Here is a 10577-nt window from a genome sequence, read left to right as displayed (position 1 = left end):
CAACTTCCCTTAACTGCCACTCTCCGCCCTCGCATCTTCGTCCTTCCCCTGCAAACAGGTCCCCTCCTCATCAAGTGTCCCCTCATTTATTAGCCTATCCCTCTGCTTCCTCCTGCCCCGAGCTGAAAGCTGAGAGTCAGTGACCGATGAGGTAAGATCTGTGAGCACAGGAGCCTCCCTTCTCCTGCTGTACGGCTTCTCTCCCTGCTGTGCTTTTTTCCCAGAACCAGGGGCTTCTCCCACCTCTTCTGGGAGCTACCAGATGCACAGCCCATCTCTCGTTTCATTTCTAGACTAAGAAAAATGATACAGGAAGGGCTTGGGAAGGAGCCCTGTATGGGCTCCTGAGGAACAGGAGTAGGACCTTTTAAAATATTAAATGAGTAAAAATACAAATATCATGCTCTTTGGTCCTGCTTCTGTGGATCTAGAGCACAGGTCTGTCTGGCACACACGGGGAGAAAGCCCAGATCCAACAAGCTGCTGCTGTCCAGCCTGCTCCTCCCCGCTTGAAGGGCACTTGCTCTTCCCTGTTCTCACCAGAGAGGCACAAGTGCTCCGTCCCTTCCAGCGGCAGTGGAGGGAAAAGAATGGGTCTGTTGTTTTTCTCTCCTTGTTTCTCTCTCCCTCTGTGCTGATCACCAAGCTGCTGACCAAGTAAGAAAGCCTTGATGGAAATCCTCCAGTGCGGGCCAGGCCCCTCCTCCCCCAGGGAACTTGTCCTTGACTAATTTTTCTTTGTCCGGAAGAGAGAGAAAGAGAGAGGAGAAAGAGAGAGAAAGAGAGAGAGAGGAGAGAGAGAGAAGAGAGAGAAAGGGAGGAGAGAGAGGGGAGAGAGAGAGGAGAGAGAGAGGACAGAGAGAGAGAGAGAGAGAGAGGACAGAGAGAGAGGCAAAACCACAAACTTCCTTTGAAAAGCAGTTTGTTTTCAGGGCCCGGAGCACGTGCCGGAGACTCAGAGACTCAGCTGCTCAGGAATCCTGAAGATGCTTGGAGAGGGAGCCCGGGAGCACCTGGACTGTGCCCCTGCCTGCCCTCACCCTGCTGCACTGCCCCCAGCCCTGGGGGTGAGTCCGGAAGTGGCCACAGCCCAGCCAGCCCGGCCTTCTGCTCTGAGCCTGTGACAACCTGTGTAAGCTCGGCAGTGACAGCTGGGGAGCAGGGAGCTCTGACACCTCTCGTTGTCGGCCCTCGCCCCCATAAACTGCCAGAGCTGAACCTTCCTTCTCAGTCCTGGACCTGCACCCACTTCTTTAAGGTAAAAACTTTGTTTTACCCATGTTTTCCACCTCTTCCCACACCAGCGGCTCTCCTTTTCCTCTCTGGCTCCGGCTGCGGCTCCGGCTCCAGGGAGTGGGCAGCTGGCTCTCCTCCCATCCGTGGGCTCTGGAAGTCTGGTTGGCTTGAAGGAGAATGGAAAGGACATGCTGTTGGTTCCCTCATTTCCTCCTAACCAAGTCCTTCCCCTCTTCCCTGGGAGCAAGTAGACAGCACGCTGTTTGACCTACTCTGTGGGGAAAATTGAAACCATTGGTTGCTTGAAGATCTGGGTCAGACTGGGGAGATGGGCATGGACAGTAAGGGACTTGAGGGGACAGAAGGGTCTCAGGGACGGGCTCCTTCTGGAAGCCACACACACACACCTATTTGATATCCTATTTGCATCTACTCTGGGGTGATTTCCTCCCCGGGGCATAGGGCCGGGGCTCTTTGAACTTCTCATCTGCCACCATAAGAGATTCTGAGCTGGGGGGAAAGTACAGGACTTGAGCTGAGGAAAGAGAAGGAAAAGGATGAAATTCGGCGCTTTTTTTTTTTTTTTTTTTTTGGTACCGGGGATTGAATTCGGGACTTTGTACTTACAAGGCAGGCACCGGAACCACTGAGCTAAATCCCCAGCCCTGAAATTCTGATTTCCCTGAGGTCTCCCCCCTCCCCCGCCCCTGCCCGAGTCCTCCCCCAGTCTGAAGCACTCCAGGCCTTCCCACATCTGTACTTTACAGGTGGGAACTCTCGTTACCCTCTGCCTGGTCTCCAAGGCCACAACCTCTGCCTGGCTTCTGGGGACCCCTCTCCCTGGCCCTCTCTCTCTGGGATCCCTCCAGACTGGTGTCTTTCTGTCACTTCCTCTGGCCCACTGACTTCCCAGCCCCCATTCAACTATTGATCATTTTTAGCACTAGGCAGAAAAGAAGCCCTGTATTTCTTTAAGCTTTTTAAACTTTCTCTGGTATCTGCTTCAAGGCTCTCCCCAAGTGACATGTGAAAGGGGAGGAAGAAAGGAGCAACAGAGAGAAGACAAAATGTGTAAAGCATTCAGGCAATTTTTGCTGTTCCGATTCTAAATTAATGTGTAAATGAAATGCAGCTAGCAGAGAAAAGAAAATCTTTGGAGACAGGATCTTGCTACGTAGTTCAGGCTAGCTTTGAACTCACTATGTAGCCCAGACTGGTCTCAAACTCCTGGTCATCCTCCTGCCTCAGCTTCCTGAGTGCTGGGATTATAGGATTACAGGTGTGTCTCACCTTGCCTGACTGACCCATATTACTGCAGGTTGTAAGACAGCATTATCTCAGGTGAAGAGAAGGCTAGAGAAAAGACAGGATTTCTTTCGTTGAGAAAAGAAAGTTTGCTGCTCAAACTGACCTTGAACTCACCATCTTCCTGCCTACCAAGTGCTGAGATTACAGGCCATGTATACCACACCTGGCTGAGGGAATATTTTTTTAAGCAAACCAGTAATCATTATTTTTATATTCCACATAAATAACTGACAAGAGAGCATTTCTGGCTGGGTGTGGTGGCATGTACCTGTGATCCCAACACTTGAAAGGCTGAGGCAGGAGGATTGGAGAGAGTTTGAGGCCAGCCTAGGCTACATAGCAAAATCTTATCTCAAAAAAATAGTTGGGAGGGGCCAGGAATGTAGCTCAGTGGCGCCACACCTGCCTGGCAAGCATAATGTCCTGAGTTCCATCCTCAGGCTGCAAAAAAAAAGAGAAAAAGCTGGGTTGCAGGTGCATGCCTGTAATCTCAGCATTTGGGAGGCTGAGGCAGGAGGATCTCGGCAAGTTCCGGGCCAGCCTGGGCTACATATTGAGACCACGTCTCAAAAAAAAAGAGGAAGAAGTTGAGGGTGGTTCTTTTTATTCCTCCAACCTGGAGTTACTTATCAGAACCACTCTCCAGTCCAAGTCTTTGGAACCTACATTTCTCCAGCCTGCAGGAAGCCCCTCCCAGGACCTTCCTGCTGTGGTCTGGGGTTGTGTAAGGCTCAGTGGAGCCCTTTGGGGAGGGAGACTTCCCCTTCCTCACCGGTGTCACAGCAGGAGCACAGGTCTGCCCTGCACCCCCAGCACTTTGTGACTGGGACCCTTCTCAGCTGTGGGGTGGGTGAGGAGGGGTCCCCCTCAGGGCCTCGTGTGTGCTCTGCAGTTCTGTGCAGGGAGAGGCATGACCCACCCGGGCAGCCATGGTGCAGGTTAGGCAAGTGCTCTCCCATTGAACATCCCACCCCACTTTGTGACGGGACTCCTCACTAAGTTACCAGGATGGCCTTGAGCTTTTGATCTTCCTGACAGCCTCTCAAATAGCTGAGGCCTGTGCCACCATGAGTAGCTTAACTTTTCTTTCTTGATTTCTTTCTTTCTTTTCTTTTTTTTTTTTAACAGGGTCTCACTATGTAGGAAAGGCTGGCTTCAAACTGAAAGTGATCCTCCTGCCTCAGCCTCCCGAGTGCTGGGAGTGCTGGGATAACAGGTGTGTGTCACCACACCCAGCTCCTTCTCCATTTCTATTCATGTTTCTCTTTTCCACTTTTGTTTCAGGGAAGCTGACTCCACCTGCATTCGATCCCCCAGTCCTCCCTCAAGCCTGGAAGCTCAGCCCACCCTGATCTGATCCGGCCACAGCTACTTAGTGGTGAGAGCTCAGCCTGAGCTCGGTGTTCAAGAGGGGAGAGCAGAGCTGCTCCGAGCTGGGTGTGGCTGTGTAGACCAGGGTGCCTTCCCTACCACACTGACTTACTTTCCTAGCCTTTTTTGGCTCTCTGCTTTGCAACCCAATGGTCTTGATGCACGGCGTTCTCTTTTGTGCACCCGGACTGGTCTAGGCGAAGCCCTAGGGCCGGAAACGCCGTCAGGGCTCCTTACTTGACTCCTTCCCACCATGGAACATGCTGGGCCTGAGCAGCCGGGCCCTGATCAGGTCGGAAGGGCAGAAGCCGTCACCTGGGAAAACCACGAGGTCCCCTTGGGATCCCAGGAGCAGCCTCAGAACGGGAACGCCAGAGACGCGGATGGAGAGAGAGAGCCGGGAGATCCAACTCCGCTCCCTGCCCGGGGCGGGGAGAACCTCGAGCGCCCCGTACCTGAAGCCCAAGCGTGCCCACCTGGGCCGGCCTGCGGGAAGCCACCCGAGGTGGAGATGATCGGGGCCTGCTCCGGGCCCCAGGAGCTCCCCCAGTCCCCGCGGGCCCGGAAGCCCGAGCCGGACTTCTACTGTGTGAAGTGGATCCCCTGGAAGGGGGCGCGCACGCCAGTCATCACGCAGAGCGCCAATGGCCCGTGCCCTCTGCTGGCCATCATGAACATCCTCTTCCTGCAGTGGAAGGTACCGCGCGCTGGGAGTCCTTTCTGAGCCACCGCCTCCATCCCTTCTCAGACCAGTCTAAACTTTACAGATGGTTCTCCGTCCCACTCCTCTAGCAACAGGGAACGCCTTTCGGTACCTGCTTCCGCGGGCTCCTCCACGGTGCCCTGGGAGGAAGGCAACGCCCACTCCCCTTTCCACTTCCAGGTGAAGCTGCCCCCCCAGAAGGAAGTGATCACTGCTGAGGAGCTCATGGCCCACCTAGGTGAGACAGCGCCCTGAGAGGAGATTCCCCCGGGGCTCCCCAACTCTGGAGGGCTCCCCATGTGCGGCTCCTCTGCAAGGCTGGAGAATGAAAAGCGAAGGTCAAGGTAGAAAAAAAAAGGTTAAGGGGTCAGAAGTCCTGGTTTTTGTTGTTTATGTTTGTTTTTTCAGGACTGGGGGCCAAACCTCAGGGCCTTGAGCATTCTAGGCAAGCACTCTACCAGTGAGCTACATCCTTGTCCTCTGCCCCTAGCCTCTATATGTGACCTTGGGTCACCTTTGTAAGCCCGCTTTTAGGGGGTCTGCGTTAGACCCGCCCTAAACATTTCCAGCCCTGAAAATCTCTGCTCCCGGGACTTTACTGTCACTCTTCAGGAGAAGAGGAGGCCGAGCTTTGGGCAGTTGGTGAGGGGGGGCTGACCAGGGCTCCTGTCCTGCAGGAGACTGTCTGCTGTCCATCAAGCCCCAGGAGAAGTCAGAGGGACTTCAGCTCAATTTCCAGCAGGTGAGGCCAATGGTCCTCGAACACAGGAGTTCGCAGGTTTGTAAGGGGATACTTGCTGGACCATGGAGAGAAGCCTTTTGCTGCTTCTGAATAGGGTTCCTTGAACCATAACTTTTGCAGGAAGAGCAGAAGGTGAAGTATTTCTGTCCTGATATCTGGGCATGGTAGTGGATCCTATAACCCTAGTACTCTGGGAGGCTGAAACAGGAGGATTGCAAATTCAAACTCAGCCTAGCCAAGTTAGTGAGACCCCCCCGTTAAAAAAAAAAAAAAAAGGGCCAGGAATTTAGTTCAGTGGTTTCAAAGCCTGCTATGCAAGCGCAAGGACCTGAGTTCGATCCCTGGTACCAAAAAAAAAGCTGGGTGTGGCAATGCATGCTTATAATCCTAGCACTTGGGAGGTTGAGTTTGAATCGAGCCTGGGGCACACAGTGAGTTCAGACCAGCCTGAACTATATAGTGAGACCCTGTTTCAAAAAATGAGTACATAAATGGATTTTTTTTTTTTTTTTTGTATTGGGGATCGAACTCTGGTCCTGGTGCTTTCGAAGCAGTCGGCAGAACCACTGAGCTAAATCCCTGGCCCTACATAAATAAATTTTTAAATAAAAATAAAAAATTTAAAAAAGGTCTGGGTGCCGGGCATGGTGGCACAGGCCTGTAGTCCCAGCACTTGGGAAGCAGAGGCAGGAAGATCACTGTGAGTTTGAAGCCAGCCTGGGCTACATAGTGAGACCCTATCTCAAAAAAAAAAAAAAAAGGTCTGGGGATATAAAGGAGGAATGGAATGGCTTTTAAGAGAGCCAAGGAAGAAAAGTAACATGATTATTGTTACTGTTTTAAATTCTGGGGATGGGAATGGAGCGCAGAGGGAGGAGGCTGGACCAGCGTCATTTTCTGTGCTGCCTCCAGAATGTGGACGATGCCATGATGGTACTGCCCAAGCTGGCCACGGGGCTGGATGTGAACGTGCGCTTCACGGGCGTCTCTGACTTCGAGTACACGCCCGAGTGCAGCATCTTCGACCTCCTGGGGATCCCTCTGTACCACGGCTGGCTTGTGGATCCACAGGTGAGCCCGCCCGCCCCCCCCCCCCCCCCCCCCGCAGCCTTCTACAGCTCAGGCTGTGAGGCCGGCCCGATTTGGTGAGGTGGGGTTAGAGAGGCCAGAGTTATATTGGCCACTGGCTGGGAGGGCACAGCTTGGGAGGCTAGACCTTTTGCAGAATTCCTTGACTTTTAACCTTTTTTTTTTTTGGTACCCGGGATTGAACTCGGGTCCTTGTGCTTGTGCAGCAGGCAGCAAAACCACTGAGCTAAATCCCTAGCCAACTTTTAACCTTTTTTGAGACAGTCTTCTAATACATCAGATTATGTGCAAATAGGATCTGTTCTTTAGACATCAAAAATCCAGGGGCCTTTGATCATAGCGCTGCAGTCCTTGTGGGCTTTGTTCATTTCCTTCCTTAAAATACAAAACAAAGAACACTCAATTTTTTTCGTCCCATCCACTCTACACCCCATGAAGAGTCCTGAGGCTGTGAGCGCAGTTGGGAAACTGAGTTATAACCAGCTGGTGGAGAAGATCATCACCTGCAAACACGCCAGTGACCCCAACCTCGTAACGGAAGGTGAGAGCCCTGGTCCCTCACTATCTTGCGTGAAGGGAAGGACAGCTGCTTGAGTTCACGGCTTACTGCCACCACACCCCACTTGTCCTGCTCACACTAGGTCCGAGCCTTGGGCACACTAGCCAAGCGCCTGGCCCCTGAGCTACATGCAGAGCCCCACCAAGGGGATTTCAGAAGGTGGGACTCCAGAGGGCTTCTGACAGGATTTTGGGAATATCCCTCCCATCCTGGATTCTATTTCCTTTTTTTTTTTTTGGTACCGAGGATCGAATGTGGGACCTTGTGCTTGCGAAGCAGGCGCAGGAACCACTGAGCTAAATCCCCGGCTTTCGTTTGTTTTTTGATGGTGGCACGGATTAAATCCCAGGCCTCATGCATGCTCTCCCACTGAGCCACGCTCCTGACCTCTTTCTTCCCACTCCATCCGGGGCTTTTGGATTGAAGCTGAGGTCTCTGTCTTGTGCCTTCTGGCAGGCCTGATCGCAGAGCAGTTCCTTGAGAACACTGCAGCCCAGCTGACCTACCACGGCCTGTGTGAGCTCACTGCAGCTGCCAAGGAGGGGGAACTGAGCGTCTTCTTCCGGAACAACCACTTCAGCACTATGACTAAGCACAAGGTGTGGAGGGGTTGGGGGCAGAGGGCAGAGGGCAGTCCTTTCCCCAACTTTCTCTCCCGGGTCAGTCTCAGCCAGGGTAAGATAGGTTAGTCTGTGGGCACAACTGAGCCTTAACGTCTTTCAGTTTCCCATGACAAATGCTGATTTCTCATTCACGCCGCATTCCCCCACAGCTTGGTACCATTCTGTCCCACACGCCATCTTCACTCTGGGACCCAGGCTGACAAAGAGCCATTATCTGGGACATGTGGGGAGAGAAAGCCAGTCACTATGCGTTCACACTTGGTGCTTCGGCCTGGAAATGACACCTGTCATTTCTGCTCACCCTGCCCTTAGTGGGACAGGAAAGTGTAACCCTCTCCCAGAAAGGAGAAGCAGAACTTCTGAAGAACACTGCAGTCTTCCAGAGTTAGAAATCGCCAGAGCTCTCTAGGAACTTGGTAGAGGAGGGAGAGGGCTCTGGTTCTCAAGGGTTTATCCCCATCGCCATCGAGCGGCCCAGAGAACCAGGGAGTGTAAGCAGGGTCTCAGGGGCACCTCAGCCCGAGGACTCCACTCCGGCCAAGATGACACCACACTGTCACCCACCTGGCTCTGCTCTCGGCGGCCTTCCTCTCTCCCCATGGTCACACACATCTGTGAACGGACACACGTTCCAGCCAGCACGCCAGTTGGTTCAGAGGTCTCTAGCTGTGTCTCAGATGACCGAGGGCACTAAGCCGCCCACATCACCTGTCCCACTGATGGGCTCTGTCCTTTTCTTTGCAGAGTCACTTGTACCTGCTGGTCACAGACCAGGGTTTTCTACAGGAGGAGCAGGTGGTGTGGGAGAGCCTGCACAATGTGGATGGGGACAGCTGCTTCTGTGACTCCGACTTCCACCTCAGCCATTCCCTGGGCAAGGCGCCTGGAGGAGAAGTTGGGAAGAGCTCCCCAGAGGAGCAGCTGCAGGTCGACCAGGTGTGTGTGGGCTCTGGGGAAGGCGCAGAGAGCTCGCTGGCCTCAGAGCGTGGGGCCATAAGTGAGCTGCATGCACTTTATCATTTGGGGGCCATGACAGCTGACGTCCATGCTCCTGCACGTCCTGTTCCCTGTGGACCATCTCCTTCCTTGGTTTGTATTTTCTGGCACCACACAGACTACACTGGCTCTGTTTTGCTCTGAGGGAGAAGGAACTGGAGAATTTGAAGGACAATCTGGTTTGGAAACCTAGCCTGAATCTCAGTCCCCCAGACCCTGTTCACCTCACCTCGTAACTCTGTTTTTGTTTTTTTGAGACAGGGTCTCACTATGTAGCCCAGGCTGGGCTCAAACTTGTGGAGATCCTCCTGCCTCAGCCTCCCAAGTGCTGGGGTTATAATTGTCACCCAGTTTCACCTTGTTAATTCTCATTCTTTCCAGGATTACCTGATTGCCTTGTCCCTGCAGCAGCAGCAGCAGCCACAAGGTGCGCTGGGCCTTACTGACCTGGAGCTGGCCCAGCAACTTCAGCAGGAGGAGTATCAACAGCAGCAAGCAGAACAGGAGCAGCCTGGGCAGGCTCGAGCCCCATTGCCCCAGGTGAGTCCAGCGCTCCTCCCTCTGCAGGCCCCGCTCCTGCCTGACCTCCCTGGCACCCCCTCCTAGCCTTCTTTCCCCACTGTCCCTGATCCTGACCCTCTCTAGAATCTTGTGCCTTTCCAAAGGTGTTGGGTGACCACCAGTTAAATCCCATACAGGGAAGAGGGGCCACATCTGGACGGCCAGCCAGGGAGTGGCATCAGAGGCCGAAGCACCAGTCCGACTGCATTCTGCTGTAGCCCTCGGCTCCGGCTCCGGTTCCGAGGTTGTGAGTGGTTTGTTTGCTCCCCCACCTCGGCCCCTGAGACACAGGGTAACTTATTCATGGACTTGGGGTCAGGGCAGGCAAGGACAGACTCAGCAACACCCTTGCTGCCCTCGTGTGCTGCTGCCTTCTCTTCCTCCCATCCAGGCATGGGTGGGGTGAAGATTTCTAGTTTCCAGTTCCCTTTCCCGGAACGGTGCGATCTCTCCTACTTCTCCTTCCCTTTTTGGCCTGCCTGGGGGCTCCTGGTTACTCAGCAGGCCTCTTTCCATTTGTTTCAGGGTTTGATTTGGATTTCTATCTCTATTATTTGTAATAGCTGCCTAGGGTTTGGAAATAAAACTTCTTTCCTGAGATCTGTTGTTTGCTTTACCCTGTAGTGGTAGGGTTAGGTATTTGACCCAATGGAGGAATGCAGAAAGGGGGAGGAGGGGAGAGGCAGGAGGTTGCCTGTCATTTCTAATCAAGCCAGCAGGGAGAACCTTGTTTCTATTTTACGTTTCTGTGTTTTGATTTGTTTTTGTTTTTGAGAGGGTCTCACTATGTAGCCCAGACTGGCCTAAAGTTCTAGGCGATCCTCCTGCCTCAGCCTCCTGAGTGCTGGTATTACAGTCATGCACCACCATGCCCAGCTTCTTTTGTGTGTATATATATGTATATATATTTTTGGGGCGGGGGGGGGGTACCCAGGATTGAACTTGGGTCCTTGCACTTGTGAGGCAGGTGGCAGAACCACTGAGCTAAATCCCTGGCCCTTTTGTTTATATTTTTGATAGGTGTTCTATGGGAAATCCTGCTTCAGAGGTGGGTTTCCACATCCTTCAGTGGACAGATGAATTGGGCAAGTTACTGAGATTTCCCAGGTTGGAGAGGGTTGTTTGTTCCCAGTTCCCACAGAAAGTCTTTTGCTACCTCTGACCATTTCTGACCTTGTTCTTCAGTGATTTTGCCTGAAATTTCCTGAGGAAGAGAGGGCAATGAGGAGGGGGAGTCCCCGGGGGCAGAGCGTGTTGGAAACTATAGCACTGGGCAGATCCAGGATTCCTGTTGGCCAGCCAAGTGCACGTTGAAGGTGCACCAAGTTGAAGGCTTCTTCCTGGTTCATGTCCTGTTCCACCCAAACTTCAAATTAGGGAACACAAACA

At 53.1% G+C, this 10577-nt stretch overlaps 1 protein-coding gene across 2 annotated transcripts; it reads left to right on the top strand.

Annotated features, from left to right (window-relative positions):
- Window positions 1-4168: 4168 nt before the first annotated feature.
- Mindy1 (MINDY lysine 48 deubiquitinase 1) lies at window positions 4169-9786 on the top strand. Of its 2 annotated transcripts, none has more exons than XM_013075531.3 (9): window positions 4169-4612; window positions 4799-4856; window positions 5296-5360; window positions 6273-6431; window positions 6888-6990; window positions 7465-7607; window positions 8376-8567; window positions 9036-9167; window positions 9326-9786. In XM_013075531.3, the coding sequence occupies exons 1-9, from the start codon at window positions 4169-4171 to the stop codon at window positions 9404-9406; spliced, it is 1377 nt and encodes a 458-aa protein (XP_012930985.2). In that variant the 3' UTR covers window positions 9407-9786. The 2 variants fall into 2 exon arrangements, with proteins under 2 accessions (XP_012930985.2, XP_012930984.2); XM_013075530.3 differs by having other exon boundaries at window positions 9009-9167.
- The last annotated feature ends 791 nt before the right edge of the window (window positions 9787-10577 follow it).

This window comes from Heterocephalus glaber, unplaced genomic scaffold (genome assembly GCF_053883595.1).
Source record: "Heterocephalus glaber isolate CG9 unplaced genomic scaffold, H.glaber_assembly_v1.0 deba00001442, whole genome shotgun sequence".
Classification (NCBI taxonomy): Eukaryota; Metazoa; Chordata; class Mammalia; order Rodentia; family Bathyergidae; genus Heterocephalus; species Heterocephalus glaber.
Note: the sequence above shows the minus strand (reverse complement) of the source record. Positions and strands in the feature narration are given on the sequence as shown.

Bases quoted from the DNA above. Each gene is read 5' to 3' on its own strand.
- Mindy1 (XM_013075530.3), top strand. From the start codon at position 4,169: ATGGAACATGCTGGGCCTGAGCAGCCGGGCCCTGATCAGGTCGGAAGG. The intron at 6,432-6,887 runs GTGAGCCCGCCC...CACCCCATGAAG, and splicing joins GCTGGCTTGTGGATCCACAG to AGTCCTGAGGCTGTGAGCGC. The intron at 7,608-8,375 runs GTGTGGAGGGGT...TTTTCTTTGCAG, and splicing joins GCACTATGACTAAGCACAAG to AGTCACTTGTACCTGCTGGT.